General features: G+C 36.2%; 1 protein-coding gene across 3 annotated transcripts in view; it reads right to left on the reverse strand.

The window, feature by feature from the left end:
- Positions 1 to 21,873, reverse strand: part of PPHLN1 (periphilin 1) — a 64,106-nt gene that overhangs the window by 13,125 nt on the left and 29,108 nt on the right. For 2 of the 3 annotated variants that reach the window (XM_053942163.1, XM_053942162.1), the window contains exons 7-9: positions 21,350 to 21,429; positions 18,186 to 18,305; positions 17,039 to 17,179 (exon numbers count right to left, since the gene is read on the reverse strand). In XM_053942163.1, coding sequence (XP_053798138.1) covers positions 17,039 to 17,179; positions 18,186 to 18,305; positions 21,350 to 21,429 — 341 coding nt within the window. Of the gene's footprint in view, positions 1 to 11,224; positions 11,378 to 17,038; positions 17,180 to 18,185; positions 18,306 to 21,349; positions 21,430 to 21,873 lie in introns of those variants that run through there. The other variant, XM_053942164.1, reaches the window with a different exon arrangement.

Genomic DNA, 21,873 nt, shown 5'->3' on the forward strand with positions numbered 1-21,873 from the left:
AGTGAACTCATTTTTGTTAATGGGCAAGACAGGATTTTATCCTGAGGTGTGGATTGCCTGTATTTTCTCCAACTGCACTATGAAAATAAGCAGTAATAAAAATAAAAAAAAAATTTAAACCCCCTTTATTTCCAATTAACAGCAACTCTGAGCAGATTAATAGTACAGTTAACTGGCAGCAGGTTTGCTAATACAAATTCAAAGCTGGTGGAGCTATGAGTTTAAGAACCAGTCCTTACAAGAGAAGATTTCCTCCCCATCACTATATAAAAAGCAACTTTAATTTTTTCTTTAATGGTTAAAAAAATGCTAAAGCAAGTATGAAATTGCATGCCAAAGGGTAGGTTTTTTCATCACATATGCAGCATAAAGAAAATACTACACAAAACAAGTAAACTACTGTGTGTAATGGACAGCTTCTAAGAAAAGAACAGCAACAGCTGCAAGAAGAAAAACAATTACTTTGATTACCAACATTTTATGGCTTAGTTTATGCTAAACCTTACTGCTTCTGAAGGTTTAGAATTACTTCACACATTATATTAGCCTCACAAATCAGTTTTATTAGTGCCTCAATAATGAATCAATTTTTTTTCAAGTCCAAGTCACTGTCCTGCCTTTACCCTTGAAATAGTCACTCATCATTTACTTTAAGTACTCATTTCAAATCTAAAACAAAATAAACGAAAAGTAAATTATTTGGAGTACTTCTCTTGATCTTTTCTTAGCTTGTGGATAGATATATATTTCCACATGCAGCTGTGTCACCTGAAAAGGCTATTCCCCTATCCTAGCTGTCAGCATCCCTATGCCAGAAACCATCACCCGCCTTGTTTGTGTGAGCCAGTAATATACAGGACTACTCCTAAAACAAATTCTTAGGCAAAACCAGTCTGATTAGGTCACATGCTAGGACATCAGTTGGGCTACAGGGAGGAATCACCTATCCTGGGTGAGAAAGTAATGAGCAGCTATGGATGATATTTAAAGAGGACGTTTGGCTTTAGACTAGTGTGTCTACCTTGAGCTCATCTGGAAACACTCAAAGAACTTCCACCTAACCCAGACAGACAAAGCACACAGGATCCGTCTTTAAATGTTTGCATACCTTAGTATGTAATTTCAGTCAAATACAAAATATGTACAGAAACAGAACGTGACGCTGGCACAATGGCTGGGGCTGGAGTGGGTCAGAGAACCTGTATGATGAAGCCTCATTTTTTATTGTAAATATGTTCATTCCTTCTGTGTTTTCAACATTCAACACAAAAACTCTCTCCTTCTAAATCTGTTCCTACAATTCAAGTAATTTCCACATCAATTTGGAAGCAAAAATCTGATCCAAAAATTGGTAAAAATAGAAAACATGTCTCTCCCTAAAGAGAAAGCCACAAGGAGTAAAGATTTGTTTTTTATGGTTAGTAAATCATATGTCTTAGGGCAGCTATTACCAACTGTGGTTCCAAGGGAATGTAGTACAAGTTCTGTATTTACTGAGTGGATGTACCACTGACCATATCCCATGGTACTTGCAATTAATTATTCAATTAATTTGGTTTACAGTCGTAAGTAATACTGAAGAATCACAGCAATTAGCTGGTTCAAAAAGCTTGGAAATCACTCATCTTTTTCATTGTGAAAAACAAGCCCATTTTGTACTTAAAAACATCTTATAAGAACACTGGCTCTCTACAGTCTCTTTTCGAGCTTTTCTTAATGAGATAGTTACGCAACGCTGCAGCATTTCAGCACAAGAACTTTTACCTATCAAACTCATTCAAGGAAAGTCTGCCCTATTCAATCCAGTGTCACTGAACATTTTCCAGAAGTTGTCTGATGGGGTGGGTGAATTGACAGAGGACAGACTGGGAGCAAACTTGGCAAGATACACTAACACACTCGTGACTTTTTGAAGTGCTTGCTCGTCTTTGGATTCTGGCATACACTGAAAAGCTTTGATTCTTTTTGAGTCTGGTTTCAATCTGTCCTTATAAAAAAATAGAAGAAACTGGGATCATCAAAACTGGGGCTTCTTTTTGAGAGCTTTAGCCCTGTATTCTTCAGACAGCTTAGAGCAGCTTTCTGTGATGCCTGACACCTACAAATTTTGGTAGCAGCGTGATGCAACAAATCCACCAAGTCAAAAAGTAACAGAGATATTTCTAATACTCAGGAGATAAAACTCAGAATCACAGAATCATTACAGATGACCTTTAAGATTGAGTCCAGCTGTAAACATAACACTGCCAAGTGCACCACTAAACCTTGTTCCCAAGTGCCACATCTACACATCTTTCAAATACCACCATGGCTAGTGATTCCACTACTCTACTGGGCACCCTGTTCCAATGTTTGACAACTGTTTTGGTGAATTCTTCCTAGTATCAAACCTAAACCTCCCCTTTGGGCCCCTGGTGCAACTTGGGGCCATTTCCTCTTGTCCTGTCACTTGCTACCTGTAAGAAGAGACTGATGCCCACTTGGCTACAATCTCCTTTCAGGCATTGTAGAGTGATAACGTCCCCCCTGAGCCTCCTTTTCTCCAGGATAAACACCCCCAGCTCTCTCAGCTGCTCCTCATAAGAACTAAGTTTCAGCCCCTTCACCAGCTATGTTGCCCTTCTCCAGACAAGCTCCAGCTCCTCAATGTCTTTCTTGTAGTGAGGGGCCCAGAACTGGACATAGGATTCGCCTCACCAGTGCCCAGTACAGGAGGACAATCACTGCCCTGGTCCTGCCACACTCAAATGCTGACACAAGGATACAAGCAGTCTAGACTCAGTCTTCTTGGATTTACTTCATGAAATATCCTATTTACTACAACTATAAACAGAGAGGCTGATTATGGTAACAGTATTTGTTTACTAGTAACAACAGTAAAACATCATGTAAATTAACAAGTTAATGAAAAAAAATATCTAGAACAAACTAGCAGCTGCCCTCAAACTCCGTCAGCTTCCTGCAGGTTACAGATTTGTTCAGTATCACCAGCAGCATTATGAATTATGGTCACTTCAGAGACATAGCAAATTCTGCCTCTAGCCAATACTCCAACGTGTAGAATTTCACTTTGGTAAATCACATAGACAACTGAAGGTATGGGGGACTTGTTTAACTAAACACTTAATTAAGTTCCAAATTACCCCCACCAAGTTATGATTTGAAGGGATCCCCAAATAATTAGAAAGTCTCTCAAAAAATCTGCAAAGATACTTACTTTGCCATTTTAACCTTACCTTTAGACAGACACAGGGTATAGTGTGAATAGTCTCAAAGAACTCACTTTACAGTGACACCAAACTAAGTAATTTCAAGTCAAACAGCTAAAATTGTGGGAAAGAGTAAAGTAATAAGGAGGTAATACAAAAGAAGATCTAATCTAGATAAGGAAACTGGAAACCACTAAACTAGAAATGAAAATATTCACTGAATAAAATGTACTCTTACAACATAAACTTTTTATGCTTAATCTCTAAACAGAATATAGCTGATGCTGATAAAGTCTACTGATGCCGGATTGATACAGTGTGTTTTGGATGAGAATAGCATGGAAAGAGAGCACTGAAGTCTCTTTTGATAAGCAGAACTAAACAGTTTACTGCCTAAGATAAAGACAGGTTGCTAAAGGTCAAACACTTTAATGTAATAGCCAAAAGAAACAGTACCAGACCATTTACCTTTTAACCTTACATCATACAAAATTACCACATGTTCTCAAAGATACAGAATAAACAGAGGTTATTCATATAAACATATCCTGAAAAATCAGGCATTCCTTCCTTCAGATAGCCTTCCAGAATTTACAAAACACAAACACCTGCCCAATAACACCAAAAAACCTCTCACAAACAACCAAAAAAACCCAACTAAACAGAAACAAATTAAAAAAACCAAGACCAAAAAAACCTGAACAGCTCATGCTAATAAAGACTGAACTATACTGTCTGGAATCAGAATTAAATTAGGAAAAAATATTTAATTATTTAGAACAGAGCAAGCCAAATTAAATAAAAAACAACAATGAAAATGAATGACATTTTCTCATTTAAATTAGAAAGTCCAGAGGGCTTGTTATTCCTTCAAATCACATAAACATTACAAACTTTTTATTTTTAAATCAGCTGGTAAAGAATTTTGCTATTTCAAGGATAAGCATACACAAAGAATTGATTTACATACTAAACAATTATTTAATTTATGTATGTATTTAAGAGTACCATGGACTGTGTAAAATAATAACAGCAACTGTTCAAGGGGGGGAAAAAAGTTGCCTTCTCTAGGGTAAGTTAACAGCTTACACTCTTGATGAAGAAAACACGACTAACACTTTCCATTTGTTGGCTGCAATGCATCTAAACCTGATTTTAGAACTATTGCTTACTTTTAACATAATCAATTTACTCTCTTTATATTGCTTTAACTTAGTATTAATCTATCTTTTTCACTTGTTTGCCTCTTTTCTTTGTTCTCCTTAGTTCATCAGTGCTCAGCAAACTGCGCTGTGGACAAAGCTGAATCACTCTTGCTGCTCCAAAGACCCTGCAGTTGGCCAATAAATACCTAACAAAGGAAGCATTACTATCTCTGACTACCTTCACTCCCCCCACAATTTTATCTGAGTCCTCCCTGTCCCCTTAGCAAGTATTTGCTCAAGCTCTCATATAACCCTAGTACCCTGAAAAATCAAAAATTCATTGAAAAATATTTTAAGTCAATTGAATTATGAGAACATCTTTGTATCACCTCATGACAGAAATGCATTTACATTTCCTGCATTGCTACCAAACAGGAAATTATAAACAAAAGGTACGTTCCATAACTGCATGGAAGCATCTAAAGAAAGGAAACACTACCCACTGTATGTATTATGTACATATGCACACACGTTCTCTCACAGCTTTAATGTAATATGTAATACAGCAGTTTTAAGGAATACAGTAAAAAGCTACTTGCTTACTAGTTACACCTACCTGCTGAGTGATACATAATGAAATTAACTACAAACATACCAATGGAAGTTTCTATCCTTACATCCACAAAACCTTACCTGACATCAGACACTGAGTATTCATACTTAGGTAACATGCTAAATGTCCTTTCCTCTTTTAAAATCTTAGTTGATCCGCAACAGACAAAACCAAGCTCAGCACTTTATCCCCAGCAGACCTCTGCATATCTCAATATAACTCCTCAGCAATATGCACATATGTTTTGTTAGGAATACTTAGAACAACCTTTACAGTCGAAGAGCTACTTCTCTTTGGGATCACTGCTCTGGCTGCTTACTGTGACACGAGTAACACCTACACACATTAAGAAGCTTCAGAGCCAGCTCAATACAATGATACTTGCTTTTCTGGATAGCAAAAAGTCCATCCTACTTAAAGTAGAAAGGAACACTCCTGAAGTACAGGGCTTTTTAGTAACTTACCTGGGTCATGAGACACCAGATAATTACTTGCTTATCTCTGCTTCTGATTTTAGCAAAAAGACAGTTGCAAGAAATCTCCTTCCATATAAACATAAGAAAAAGGAAAACTGTACAGTGAGCTGTAGTGATGCCTAAGAGTAAATGTGACAAAAACTATGAAAAGCATTAAAAAAAAGTTGTCAGGGCATTTTTGAGTTATGGCTAGACCTACACTTGGCTAAGCAGATTAATAATTTAATTAAAAACTCATTTTTACTTTAAGTTACATTACATTTACACCCTAGCTGATGACAAATACAGTAAACTGAACCAAACAGAACAACTGCAGTGGATAGCATGTTTATCAAATTTTTTAGTAAGCAATTCCAGGTACTTGATGCAGGAACGCTGCATTTCCTGCCTTACAATTGTAGCTTCCTGCAGACGCCTTGAGGGCATCCAGAGAGGAAGACACCAAGCTGGAAGCACCTGACTGCTCCCCACTTGTTTCTGGCACCAGAAATAGCAGTGGGTTTTCTTGCATGATGTAGCGTCTCCACCCTCCAGCCAGAGAGAAACTCCACTGCACTTGCCCATGGGCTTTAGAGCTTCTGTGGAATTAATTCCCATCTCCACCCATGTTCCCCATCTCATTCCTTCCCCCACCCTCTTGGCTGCAGTTCCTGATCTTGGCAAAAAATCTCTTTTTTTTTTTCAACTGCAAGTCCAGTCCCACCCTTGTTCATTGCTTCCCACACTCAGTTACTAACCCTACCTCTCCTGTCACTATAAATCCTTTCATCTCTTCCAGATATCCTCCACCCTCCAATTCCAAGGTCACCTCATTCCTCAGCTAGAAATAGTTCCAAGAAGTTAGAGGCCAGCTTGCTTCGCAATAAATCAAAGTCTGACTCCAACAGGCCATGTGAAAGGGGCTGTTCTGATGGTGTTTAATGATGCACTAGTGCTTCCAAGTGAGTTAATTCTCAAAAATATGTACAATCAATCCTGCCAATGTTAGAAGATGGTGAGGTGTCTTAAAGGAAGATGATAGTTCTGGTCATGGCAGCTTTAGAAACTGAACAAAAACTTCTTTAAGTTTTATCTTCCCTGTGGTAAGAATTAACAGTTACTGTGCAAAATACCATCAAAGACTACAGCTTTCTATAGATTATTGCCTGATGATTAAATTACTGTGTCTAAAGCAGTAATTTCAGGATACTGAATGTTCAGAGACAGCAGTGGCTTGACACACAGCACAGGGTGGCTACTCTCTTGTAGCAGCAGGCACATTTAAGGAAGCACACTGTGATTAAGAGATCTAGTTAAGTGTCTGCAAATTCTTCTTTCTTTTTCTTGATCTGATTAATGGTCAAGCCCCACAAAGACTACTGTGCCAACACAGGGAACAGTATAATACAGGAATTAAATTCCTCAACCTATGGTTGCCACCAAACTCTTTGTAACGTGCAGCTGAAGTCTGCAGTGCTACAGGTTGGTTTTGACTGCAGCATTTGCTTAAGGGTCTTCTTGATGTATAATGGGGTGCAATCATAATATAGTCTCCACTGGATCTCGTACAGTTTCCGTTACTGCCTATTTTCATAACACTTGTAACAACTGATCATCTTGGTCTATGCCTAAATTGAATTTAGTTGAAATCAGGCGATAGAGTCGAAAGATACACAGCACAGATACTGAGATTGCATAAGATAGTTTCTCCAGGAAGCCAAGTGAAGAAGAAACATAATAAAATGGGCAAATTTCCAGCTGGAGATGATCACTGAAAAGCTTGTGTCAGCATTTCCTAATCTATTTATGATTTTGTGTTTAAAAATGCTGAAGTAGATTTTTTTTTTTTTAATTTAGGTAGCATATGACCAAAAAAGTTAATACATAAATTATTTACCATACAAAGGTAGTGAACTGCTTGTGAGGTGTGTAGTTGTGGTCAAGTAAGCACACATAGTACCCTCGTAAGTAGAACATTTCATACTGTAATGAAACCAAGTATATAAGCTATCTGGAGTAAGGAGAAGGAGAAAGATTGCTAACAAATTAAATCTTGGAAAAACAGTGTCAAATCCATCTATTAGAGGTTATTAGTGTCATTCAGAGGAGTACTTGATTCAGCAGTGCAGAAAATTAATGTATGAACACTACTTCTCAAGAAGTGGTAAAGAACCAGGAACAGTAAAAAACCAGGACAGTAAAGAACCAGGAACAAGTCATGATCCACTCAATTTTGACAGTATTCACTTTCTGTGTTTTTTTCCAAGTCAGGCTGACTCTATTAGCCTTTCCAAGTCAAAGTAGAAAGGTAAAACAGGCACACCATAAACTTTGTCCTGTGGGGAATCTTGGCCCTTGTTTTTATGCTATAGTTTTTGAAGCATGCCATTGTGATATCCATACAAGTGTATGTCCAGACAACCACTGAAGACTCAAGTCACCACACCAATGTAAATAAGAGTCAAACAAAACACAGGAAAGTGATCTTTTGTGGGTTAGCAATAAATGGTGATGTACATTAGTCATTTATACCCCAAGATAAAAATCTAATGTTTTCACAATCTTAACTCAAAGAAGCGGCACATGCATAAGCATCTTATGCAACTATAGATTTTTTCCCCCACATAATTTAGGAAATTAAACTGTAGAAAAGTTCCCAATTCTGATGCCTTTTAAAACTATAATATTACCCTGTATTTTAAATGTCAGAGAAAACAAATAGGCATAATTTACCCATCTTTAAAACATATTGAGTTTAACCTATTCAATGGAACAACTGCCAAAAGAAAGGACATCAGGCTAGGTGAGACACTGAGATACAGCACATAAATTTAAGAACCAGGAGCTGTATTTAAAACACAGCTTGTCAGCAAAGTGTCTTTGGTCACAGATGACCCCATATTTATACATGAGTCACTGTTGTATATAAATCAAATTACACATGGGTTAGAGGATTAAACTACAAGCACCAGGAAAGCTGTCACCTACAAAACAAGCTTCTGTTGTATAAAGAACAGTCTGTAAAAGACACACAAAACCCCACAAAACTGTAGATTCACACTTCAGCAGATTTTCCCTACCTACAGGTTTTGTGTGTGACACTCTTCTGTTGCTATTTCAACCTCCTGAGGCCTGAAAGTACTTGTCAGTGCAGGAGAAATGGAAACCAGCTTCCATGTCAAACATCAACTCCTTCCTGTCACCTACCCTTATGCCACTACCATTCATTTGCCACTTTCCATGGGTTTTTACATGTTTGCTCGGTTACCACAGTCCCATCATCACATATGGTTTTATGAAACTTTTCCTCATGACACTGTGCTCTGTGTGCCCTATATATATATATATCTTGTTTTAAGCACCACTTGGACTCCTACATCCTCTCAGAAGATCAATGCTCAGACTGTATCAGGAATACTGATAGAGCTAATACATAATCAGTGTTTTGAGGGTAGAGATGCTACATGGTAGTTCTTTGAGCTTGGGCTAATTCTGGGGGAGTTTAAATTTCTGGATCTAATTATTAGGTATATGGGACTGATTATGTTCTTATGCTGCTTCAATCCAGGAAGTAGCAAGTTTCCCTAGTTACAATGCTGAAGAGACAGTAGGTTGTAAGAATAAAAAACACTTTAAAAATTAATCTTCAGTGCATTGAGCCTACTAAGAGATAATTTTATCTTTAATCCTTAAAACAGTTCAAAAATAAAAAAAACATCACTGCTAACCTACTTCTTAAATCCAACAATGCCCTTCTGTTAAAGCAAGAATTGGCTGGAGACCAAGTTGGAGGGAAGGATCTATCCTATGAATTAATCCAAGTTATTAAAACCAACAACAAAAGCCCACCATCAAACTCCCCAACCACAAAAATAAAACAACCCCAAGAAAGCAACCCAAACAAACAAACAAAAAAACCCAACCCACAAAAACAATAACCCGCACTGCCTTTGTCAAGCCTCAGACGATTCATTTCTGGTTTTATCCTTCATCATTCCCAGGAGGTTTGCCAGTGTCAATTCTGCTTATCCTTCCAAGCATCTCAACTTTTGACAGTTTTTTCAGTTTTCTTCAGTAGGCAATTTCTCAAAATTAATTCCTAATTGCGTATCAAGGCCCACACATTTTTAGTGAGTTTCTTCTCTTCCTAACACCTTTTCCAATCCTGTTGACATTCATCATCTCTTGAAACTAAGCTTTCTTCTTTCCAGCCCACTCACTATTATAGTTTCCAAGTCTTTCACCCTGTTTTTGCTCTTCGGGTTTCTCACCACAGAACCAGAAATTTTAAGTCAAACAATCACTACCAGGTTTTGATTTAAAAAATGCTATTTAATGAATAACTCCTTAGATTTTCACTTTATCTAACCAAGAAGTTGATTCTGTCTTTCAGATTTGAACAAACTTTTTTCACATTTCTTTTAGTTTCAACTAAGTCCAGCAATTTAATCAAGTACCTAATTAGTAGCCCTCTCATACTTAAGTCTTCCAGAGATCTGCCACGAAATTGTAACACCTGTAAACAGTGCCATTTAAGAATGTCTGTAAGCAAACAATCCCCTGAGATCTTGTAGTCTGCAGGCTGCTTGATCAGGTAATGAAGTGCCACTACATCAAAAACTCTATATTTGTCAATGGGTTGAATAGCCAGCATTTGGCAACTTCACAATAATGTGAACAGCACAGGTCTAAAACTGTTTACATGAAAAAACATAAGGTAAACATGATCTTCAATAAATAGTGGTGAAAACTAAAGGTGAATTACATTTCATTCAATCCCCTCTAAGAAATACCCCACCTTTACTGAATAAATGCATACATTTCTGGTATTAAATTCTCTTAAAAGTATTTCCCTATGAGCACTGCACATTAAATAACATTCACTTTTTATCAGCTTTCCAATGAAAAAAGCTGCTGGCAAAAATCTGAAACATGGTAATATAATTCCTTATTAAACCATACCTTCAGGTGCTGAGCAAAATGAGTTGTACTGCTTTTGCATATGCAGCAGTTTGTAATTACAAACACAGCAGTGCACACCAAATTACCCATTAATGTCCATAGAAAGGGAATAAAACACAGCTGAACAAATGGAAAGTGCAAGACTACCACTTCTAAAGCATGGTGGCCCAAACACAAGAAAGGAAAAGCAGCTGAAGTTTTCATGTCCTTTCACAAGTATCCTGCTTTAAATAAATGTAGTCGTAAGGAGAATAAAAGATACAATGAAGAAACTGACCAAAACATTTTATATTCTCCTTGTAATTTCAAACATGAAAACATGAATTTCTAAATAGATCATATGTGCAAAATTGAAAAACCCCAGCACAAAAAAACAAAAACAAAAAAACAAACAAACAAACAAAAAAAAACCCACCTTAAGGCAAGCGTGAAATATAGAGATCATATAAGCATTACAATGTGACTGATTTGATTTTGTAATGGTAAAAAGGAAGTCTAGAATAAATACTGAAAGATAGAAAAATTAGCAGGACAGAATTAATATGAAAGAAAAGGTGTCTAAGAATATGCAGAAAGAAATAAATCACTTGACTTTTATGTATAAGGAGAGGGATACTGATACAAGGAAACTAATAAACCACATAGGCAGATGATATAATTAAGTAAAAGAGTTATCATCAATTTTTCTTAGAAGCTTAAGGCAAAATAACAAAACCTGACACAAATGTTTTCCTGATTAGAAAAAAAAAATTAATACACTTAATTACAACTTATATTTAAGTCAAATAAACATAAGCTCAGAGGAGGCATGATACGTATTATTATGCTACCAACCAAATTAGACTGATGATGACGAGTCCATCGTTAAGGCCTTGTCACTGTGTATTAAGCACAGAAGGTTTGAAGGACAACAGCAGAGCTAGGAAGGAGTGATAATCTTCAGCTTCCCCATCTTTACTCTCATCTGGCCTGTTACTCTTGTCTGGTCTACTCCTGTTAGAAACAAAGCATGTCTGACCTCATCCACAACCAGAAATAATCCTTTAATGTGTTTTTAGCTACTGTTCCAGTTCCTTCAGCTTCACTTAACTCACCTACTTCTTAACTTATATTTTAATTAGGGGATTTTTTTTTTTAACCTAGATAATTTTGCCTGAAATGAGCAACAGCACAAGCAGATCAACAAGGAAATGGTAACCAGTTTCCCTGGCTCAGTTGCAGTGAGCTTTTTCAAAAGAAAAGGTACATCCAAGGCCAGCTCTGACATCCTCCTTCATCCCTTCCTGGATTCCCATTATTGCAATTTATTAATTTACTTATTTTACTAAAACTCCTAGAACTTACAGCACTTAATCTGTCACATCCAAGCCTTACAAAACTTTTCTAATGCATTTACCATGAGCTTATCCCTAGCCAAGATACAGAAGCTACTTCACTTTACAACCTCTTTCATCTTTATACTGTTAAAGAACTGTAAAAGAGTTTTGCTTGGAGCAAAACAGAACTAGCAAAGGATACAGGAGGGGCTGGGGGCAGTGAGGAAGGCATACAGTAAACTCCCATACACTACATAAACTGTAGTTATTTTATTATGACAGAAATACCTGTATAATTTTAGTCATGTTTTGTTGATATTAAAACCAAAAATTTTAACGAAGTCCTTTCAATGTAAAATGTCACTCTGTGAGAAGTCAGTCTTCTCTCAGAGCAGCATCTCCAGAGAACAGAGTCCCATTAACAACTGTTAAGTACACACAAAGACAATTCAGCTATTATTATATAGATCTTACCAGAACAAGAACTATGACAAAGAAGGGGAACAAGAAACAGTTCTTCTCAAACTACAAACACACATTGTAACTGCTAAAACCTGTTATTCTTACTTAATTGTAACTTATACGTCAGACTTGTCAGTAATTTACCTAAAAAAGAAAAGGAGTTAAGACAGCAGATCTGGAAACATAATTTGGACAGCTTGGACCCAACCACACCCCCATTTTTCCTTCTTTCTATGCACCATAGCTATGAAGTTTCAAACACAAGCTTTAGAAAGATCTCTGATTTTCAGCATCTTCCAGCAACAAAGCAGTCCCATAGGGTAACAGCTCATTAATATTACTGAGGACTCTTAACAAGCAATATTAATTTAGAATGTCAACTAAAGAAGCAATTAAACGAAATGTTTAAACATTAAAAAATATTGTTCTGCTGAACATTTAAAAACATTGGTGAACTGAAAGCATACAGTCATCCAGTGATTCCATTAAGAATTAGAAAGCATTCATGAATGTATTAATTCCTGTACTTAATTAATTCCTTAGATGCCAGAAATCTGTGGTACTAGCCAAATCGAGACAGACACTCACAGATTTGATTTTTTTTTACAGGATCAAGGAGGGTACTTGGTAAAATTGTCATTTGGTAAAATTTGTCTTAAGAAAATAATAGATTTTCAGAGGTAGTACATGTCACTCCAACTTGAATATGCAACATGTAAGAAAAGTGGACACATAATAATGGACTAATTAACACAGTGTTACAGACTTGATGTCTAGACAAGATAAGACATTTCAAGAATCCCTGCTACTCGTGCTCATCAAGGAAGAACAAAGAGATAGCCTTTTGTGCAACACTGATGCTGAATAGCTCCAATTATGAACTTAACACCAGGGACATATTTGTCATCACTTCCAAAAAAAAACCACCACACTTCAGCACATTACACGTTAAAAGCATAAGCTGATGCTTAACTATATAAAACCAGAAACTAAACAACTCCAAAATATTACCTTAATGTGTGCCATTAAATGCAAAGATATTTAAAAAGTGCATAAAATTGTTACATTAGCAAACTATAGACATTCATTGATCCCGACATGCAGATGTAAAATTCACTACTACACCGTTTACAAGTAACCAGACCAAACTTTTAAGCATCTGTTTAATGGGTTTCTACCTCACCATGCTCAGGCAAATGCTCAGGCAACATTTAACACCTTATTTCAAAATTGTAAAAGCAAAGAGAATAGGGAAATGCATGTTCAAAGATCTAAGGAAACACCTAACTTCAAAACAAAAAAAAAAAAAACAAAAAAAAAAAAACCCAACCAAACAATCAAAAAAACATCCCAACCCAGAAAGCTAATTATCTCAGCATTCTGTTAAAAAAAAAAAAAAAACAAAACAAAAAAAACTCTACAAAGTTTTTTATTATGGATAGAACATTAAAAAATACATAATGGGATATATTAAAATATGAGACACACATTAATGCTGCACAATTTCCACTCCATGCAGAAGAACAAAGATTGAAAAGACTCTGCACCTTGATTGAAGGGAACCATTTCCACAGTACCTGCCATGCAAAAGTGCCAGAAAAAAACCCTAGTCTTCCAATCATGAAGTGTCAGAGCCAGAGGTTTTTAGGAAATCAACCCTTCCCTGAGAGCAGCAGAGTCCACTCTCAGTGGAGCAGGTCCCAAACGCAGGGGATCACACCAGCGAGCTGGGAATCTGCAGTTCAAGAATGCAGACAGAAAGCTGTCAAGAGAAGAAGTGAGCAGAAACTGTGCCCTTGGTGGAAAGAAACCATGTTCTGGAATGTGACAGCAGCTGTCTTGTGAGCTCAAGACAAAGAGCTGAAGACATTGGAAGAGGCTGCCCAGGGAAACAGCAGAGTCTCCTTCATCGCAAATACGCAGGGCTCAGTTTGACAGAGCCCTGAATGATCTGATCTAAGGCCTGTTTTGAGGAGATCAGCTGGGGTAAGTCCTATGCAACCTAGGTGTTTCCACAAGAATCTCACTATGCCTGTTGTTTCAAAGATGAGACAAAAAATGCCGAGGATCCGCAGTCCCAGTTCAGAAACGTTTTCAAGCATCTGTGTACCTGCAACCATATCCCTCCTTTCCAAGCAATATTGGCACACTTCAAATAAAATATATACTTCAAAGTTTTTCTAGTTTGGCAGTGATGCGGATAGTTATTGGCTCTGTTTAAACAGTGTCTGGATTTTTCCAATCCTTTATCCATGAGCAGAACTTCTAGTTTCCTCTCTTTGTGTCAGCTTCAGTTAATATTTGCAAAGCTACTGCAGACTCCTATATAGTGACTATCTTTTAGACTCCTAAAAGATAGTCACTATCTAGCAAACAGCAACTAGCCCTTGACACATTTTGCCCTCTCATCATCAGCACACAAAGAACTTAAGTTTTTCTTCAAATGACATGATTTTACATGAATGTTTGCAGTAAGTCCCCCATCAAATAAATAATATACTACTATTTTCTTGATGAGCCAGGGTGATAATTTACAATCACGCTTCATTTAAAATTCTGAAACTGGCAATTGTGTTATTGTAGCTTAGAGAAAAGGCAGAGGCAACTTCACAAAAGAGTGATATGAGCAATACACAAGATACTGCTATGGACTAATTTAAAACAGAACACCTGTATGAATATTTCATTCAATTGCTCAAGGGATATTTTTGATTGTTTTTCTTAAGAGAAAAAAAACAGACTATATCAGAAGGTGCCACCTCCCTCCTGCCCAGGGCATCAGACTGCCTGTTTCTCTGCTGCACAGCAATGGATTTGCTCATTGCGACACCGTGCATGTTCTGTCAGCACAGCTTTTTGCCTCTGGGTTTTCCCAGAGGAAATAGTACCATCCTATGAAGTACATATTTGGAAAATTTTGCTCATTTTCCAGGTTAGAGCTTTGGAGACAAATGGATATGGAGAGGGCAAAGCAAAGAAGGCTTTATCAGGAGTCTGTAACAGCCAAGAAATATTTGGCAATCAGGTTGAGAATAAATATGAACCAAAAACCAGAATAAATATGAACCATCATTAGATCTGGTGCTCTGAGAGAAAGAAAAATTTAGGAGGCAGAAGTAGAAGTAGTTCAATGGGTCAAACCTCACTTCCTCAAACATTAGCTGAGCCCTCACCAATCCTTTAACAATATGCAGTGGCACATGCCCTGACTTCATTTCTTACTTATTTTAAATACCTTAATAGCTGTACAGTGCATACTGAAAAACAACCTCTTGAAAATCTTGCTTTGCAGAAGGATTTACAGCTTCACCATTCTTGCAGCATAAGTCTTTGCAGTAAGCATTTTATTTTAGTAATCCTCCCACAAAATTACATTCCAGAAATACTACCTTAAACACTTGAATGAAATTTAACAGAAAAGAAGTCCATCAAACCAAATAATTTTTCTGCTATTACTTGAGTCTTCAAGACAAATAATCAGAAATAAACTATGAAAAAGCTTTCTTATAAATGTACAAGCTTACAGTTCACTTTATAGATTTAAATGTTAAGCTAAATTTACTTTTAGATGCTGAGAACTCAAAGTACACAGAATAGTGTGCAAATTTCTACAGACTGATTCCATACATAGTAGGAAGATTCACAGTATTTTATTATGATGACTCATTATGATATTCATGATGACTATGAAAATCATTGGGTCTATCACAACAATTTTTTTAAAAATCCAGAAAAGTAAATTGCAGATCCAGAAGTTAATTTTAAGTATTTATTTGAAAAATACATTAATCATTTTCCAGTCTTAATTTTTAATGATTAAATAAATATCCTATCTAATTCTTAACAAATTCACAGTACCTGGTTTATAAGAAAATAATAATCTTGTTCAGTTCAGTAAAATACTTCCAGCATCATTCTAGAATCTTATTTAAATTCTGCAGAAGCTGACAGCTTCAATATTCAAATCAACAACAGGAGAAACTGGTTGTGCAAAATCTGAACCTAAGTTATTCCTCAGGCTTTTCTAATTAAGTTCCTAAAAGTATTTCATTTTATAGAACATAATCTAGATTTCCCTAGAATTAAGTGCAAACTCTACCAAACACAGTAGCATTAGATCATATGGAAAACAATATTTGGGTTTTATGACCAAATTTTCATCCATTTTCACTATAACCCTGTCCTTAGGGCCTAGAGAAATTTAACCATAGATTTACCAGCAAGAGGCTAATTAATCACAACAGCTATTTTTAAAAAATCTGTTCCTAGATGGTGTATTTTTTTTAGTTTGTCATTTTTTAGAAGTTCTAAGTTGATGCATCTGGTCCTAGCTCTTTGAGGCCATTTGTGACCCTGTGATCAGACACAGGGATAAACCAACTGCATCACAGCTCTCATAGCTACAGCACACTCTGGTAAAACTCCATCCCAGCCAGACTCCACCCACATGGAAAGCTGTGCCCACCATGAACACGATTAGGGAAGTCAATATTAAGAGAAGGAAAAAAAAAAAAAAAAAACAACAGCAATAGAGTAGATAGCTGGTTTTCAAGTGTCAATAAAAAGGAGTAGTGTTGCAGCTCAGGAAATGGCCTCACAGGCAACTGAACAAAGGCCACTAGAATTAAGAGGCAGTCATTGTCTTAGCTTGCAAAACAGCAGTTGTTGCATGTAAGTTGTAGAAAACTGATTGATTTCCATGTGCAGATAAATGCCATGGTTCTTCGGAATTAAACTGTTAGAGATGATACCATATCATCTTGAAAAATCAAATTATATTCATATTACACTCCAAGGAGGAGGAAAAAATAAATCAAGATAATTTTAGCAGAGCAAACCATTACTGTATTAGTGACAAAATGCCAAGAGGACTCACCTGTTCAATCTCCTTTGTCTTTGTTGCAATTGCTTTTGAACGACCTAGAAGCTGGCTGTCCTCATATAATTCTGTGCTATCCGTTAGATTTGCCTCTATTTCCTCTGTTTGCTCAATGTATAATGGAGCTGAAGATCCAGCCTTAAAAAAAAAAAAAAAAAAAAAAACAAAAACAACAATAAATTCAGTTTTTGGAGAAAAATAACAATTGCAGTGTGAGCCCAAAAGCCCAAACACAGTCATCAGAGATACAAGTTTGTTCATCAAGACTATTACTGAAGTATTATTGCTACAATCTTAACAGATACAAAAATACAGATTTTAAACATATAGAAAACATGACATGATAAAACCCCCTGTGACACAGCCTCAATTGTGTAAAATACATTTTCCACTAACATAGCAGAACCCAAAAAAGACATCCTATCCAAGAGCCGTGTAACAAATGATTGAGAAGGGCTATTATCTCACTTCAGTATAGCCAGGAGTGGAAGACAAGAAGGGGTGAAAACAAAAGGGAATAAACTGGCAAATAATTAACATTGATTAATAATGAAATAAGGATTATGGGGAAAATAAAAATATACCCACTGCAGTAACAAGGTAAGGTTTATTTTTAATGTAATGGAGGACTGCTTTCTGAAAAAAGAATACATGACATGGTAAGCTGGCACAGCTTGAAACGGAATTCAACAAACCAGAGCTTTTCTCCTTAAGTCTTATGTTTTACATGTACACTCATGTTTTGACTGGGAAGTCCTCTCCTAATTTTAAGGAGTTCAGTAGGCATACAAACCTACACTACTACAAGAGCTCCTTGCAGAACACTTGGGAGAGCTGAAACTTTATTGTGCTAGTTGTAGCTCAACATCAATTATAAAATTATAATATAAATATAGTATATATTTATAGTATAAATTACAGTATAAATTATACTAACAAAACATACTGTGGCTTTGTGTATTTTTTCAAAATAAATTAATCACAAGGTTTTGTCTCCCTCTCACTCCCCTTCAACAAGTATTTAATAGCATAGGCAGAAAAATTCAGGATTAAGTTACAAAATGTGTCTTTATCAAGAGTACAGAAAAACAAGAGCCTATTGTTGTAACACTTTGAAATAAGTGGATTAATAATCCTATCTTACATCATACTCTGTTATTTCAGGTAAATTGCTCTCCTCAGCCTTCTCTGACTTTTCAGCTGCCCACTTGCTTGCAGCTTCTGCAAGTTCCTTTTCTGATAGTCTGTTGCTCTTCTCCAAGGCCTGTACAAAAATATTATAATCCAAGGTTCAACATGAAACACACTTACACATGGCAAAAATCTTCAAAATTAAAATAAATAGTTATTCCGATCCCTAAAATATTTTAAAATAGGGAATAAAAAAGTTGAAATTATTTCATTTGCTGTCAAATTTAAAGAGAAAAGAGAAAAGTGGGTGGGGAGAGAGCAGGTAATAAAGAAACAAGAGAGGAGAAAAAAAGATTAAATCAATGAAGATCAGTGGACTGCTACAAAACCACTATATTAATAAGGTTTATTAAATTCACAAGTCAGAGATAAGAGAAAAATTTTCTGAGACCTGATGGGCATTGAAAGAAGTCAGATACAAGAGTGGAGTGAACTAATAATTTAATGTAATTTTCAGGCATAAAAGGTTGTAAAAATTTTTTAAATAAACTGTTAAATATTAGGTAGGGTATAAAATCTGAGCTAATTAGGGACAAAAAAAATTTTATTCAAACTTTAGGTGATCAGAGTTGGTTCCATTAAAATCCACTATTTTTTATTTGTGGGAATGCTAATCATTTATAATAGAGTCTGTCATGGCTTTATGTTCTTTTAAATCTACCTTTTCAAATTGAAATTGTCACATAAATAATGTTTAAAAATAGATTTCTCTCTAAGAATACTATTTCAGTTTTACTATCAGAGCAGCAGACAATGACAAGTATCCATTTAGGAATAGCTAGCTTTATAAATCTTGTTACCACTATGTGGATATTTAGCTTAAATCAACGATATGTATAGAAGCACCCACAGAATCTATATCACTCTAACATTAAAAATTATAACACTAAGATGGGTATCTGAAGAAGAAATACAAAAATTCTACTACCTGAAAAGGGCCATAACAATTTCTACCCAATTTCTATTCCATCTTAGCAAACATGTAGACAAAAAAAAGCAAACAAACAAAAAACCCAAATGAAAGAAACCAACACTCCACCTCTCACCATTAGTTCAGTCTAAGTTGCATAAATGGACAGTATCGAAAGTCCTCCAGCAAACTCTTATCTAAATACCCCTGTACTGTAGTATAGCATGAATACACAATTCACAGAACCCTTCCAGGACTCTGTGTCATAAAAACACCACCTTTATCTGAATCCAGAAGAGAAGTTCAACACAATATTCTAATAGGAATCCCTGTTTTCTATATCTGCAAATTACAGAATTACAACCAGTGAAATCAGGAGGTGACAAAGTTCAATATGCAGGGATATGAAGAGGGCTCTTAAAAGAAAGGAGTAATATAATTCATAGAAAATCTCACATAATCTGCAATATTTCCACAAGCCATAAAATAAATTAACTAATATCTATTGGAATGCAGAAAAAAAAATCTGTTTCATTTAATCTCACTAAATTTAATTCTATAGGTTGAATGTTGATAAATACATATTAAATCCTGAGTGAATTTTATGGAATAAAGTAATGATATTTGCCCAGATACACTTCAGCTGAAGAGACAGAACAGGAACATATTTCTCAATTGAAAAAAGCAGCAGCTATTTAGACTGCAAACTTGCAAGAAACAACCAACCTAACAGATCTTATTAAAAAAAAAACTAAACTGCTTCCCCCTCACCCCCAAAAAAACAGAAGTCTCTCTTTTTTTGTATTTTTATCTCATCAATAACATAGAAAAGCAAAAGCCTGTCACTTTGCTCAGCAGCTGTCCCTGTCTCACACATCCACCTTATGCTCTAGGTTGGAAACAGCCTCCAAGGCTTACAGTCCATAGAGCTAATAAAGAAAAACACAAAATATTTCATACCATAGTCAAACAGGTGGCTAAGATCAGGTAACAGCAACAGGTATTAATTCACATGCATGAATATGCAAAATATAATTATAGTTAAAAATACCTTTTTAGATTTGCAAATAGATACTACAGCGAAAAGAGGTATTGCTATGGAAACACATGCCTTTAGAAGAATTTCAAAGCTAAATTATAACTTAGAGCATTGACAATTATCTCCTTTAATCGCTAATATATAGCATATAACTAATTTTCTCAAGTCTTGATAAGTTTTAAGACTCTGGCTCTGGAGATGTTCATGTTTTGCCAAGACTACTTCTGTCACTACTTCTGAGTCAGTGAAGCACTTAGGTAACTTAACTGCTCAGTGCAATTCCAGCCAAGAGGCTGATTCCAAAAGGCTCCACTGACACAGGGCAGTTACATTATAAGCAGATTTGGGGACTGAAGATAAAAGTCAATAAACAGTCATGGAACAGTCATTTCTGCAGCTGATGCATACCCAATAAATACTTATGCTGTCTGGGGAAATTACTTGCATCAAACAAAGTTTCATTCTATGTAGCCTGTATCAAGTAGATGGATATCCACCACCAGCAGATACTTGCAAACTGATGGCAAAAAACCAATACAGCTTGGTTGATCAGACCCGACTGAAGAAGAAAGCAGAACACTTACAGAACACAGAGTTCAAGCTCACACTACATATTAACACAAGAGCAAGAGATGTTGCAATGCCTCCTTGTTCTCAAAGATGTGTATTAAGTAAGGATTTGACACTAAGCTGCAGTGTGCTGCATCTATAAACAAAGTAAGTGAACTAATTATAAAGTATATGTTATGATCTAAATCAGTGTAACTTGTGCATAATAGCTTTTATCTTATTTTCCCTATTTACATCACTGAAAATACATCACTTGCTTCCCCCCTTAAGGACAATGGCAATCAGCTGGCACAGCAGTTCTAAAAGAGATGTGTAAGAGATAAGAACTTAGAATGACATAGCACAACCAAAGTCTGGGTTTTCTCCCCATTGAATACATGGCAGGTGTGTCTGTGTCAAAATGAGTGGTAATACTAACATACTCACAAGGACACAGGATTCTAAGACCAAGTCCTATTCCTATTGTAAGGAATAGGAACTAATATCGTAAGGAATACGCTCTTTAACAGGCGTATGCAGTATCTCCTTCCAACTAAGGAAAAAATCCAACAATGAACAATCTAAAACCATAGCGTAAGTGCTCAAAAAGAAAATTCACCTTTGATGAAGGTACTGCTGTGGACCCTGAAGGTGATGCATCTCTTGATGTTTTCAGTGACTGAACTGTCCTCTCTTTACCTACAATTAAGAAAAGAATTAATGACTGAGAAATGAAATATATAGTGCAAATATGCTTACTGGCTTAGAAAAATTGCAGTGAAATTTTCTCACATCAGACATGAACCTTATCACCCTCACCAACTACCTGAGAGGGGGCTGTAGCAAGAAGGGAATTGAACTCTTCTTCCAGGCAACTACTGACACAAGGAAATGGGCTCAAGCTGTGCCAGGGAAGGCATAGGCTGGACACCAGGAAGAACCTTTTCACTGAAAGAGTGGCTAAGCTTTGAACAGCTGTTCAGGGAGGTGGTGGAGCCACTATCCCTGGAGATGTTCAAGAAACAATAGGACATGGCATTTAATGCCATGGTCTAGTTGATAGGGTGGTGTTAGGTCAAAGGTTGGACTCAATCTTGGAGGCCTTTTCCAACCTTAATGATTCCATAAAATCTACATATTCCA

This window comes from Vidua chalybeata, chromosome 5 (genome assembly GCF_026979565.1).
Source record: "Vidua chalybeata isolate OUT-0048 chromosome 5, bVidCha1 merged haplotype, whole genome shotgun sequence".
Classification (NCBI taxonomy): domain Eukaryota; kingdom Metazoa; phylum Chordata; class Aves; order Passeriformes; family Viduidae; genus Vidua; species Vidua chalybeata.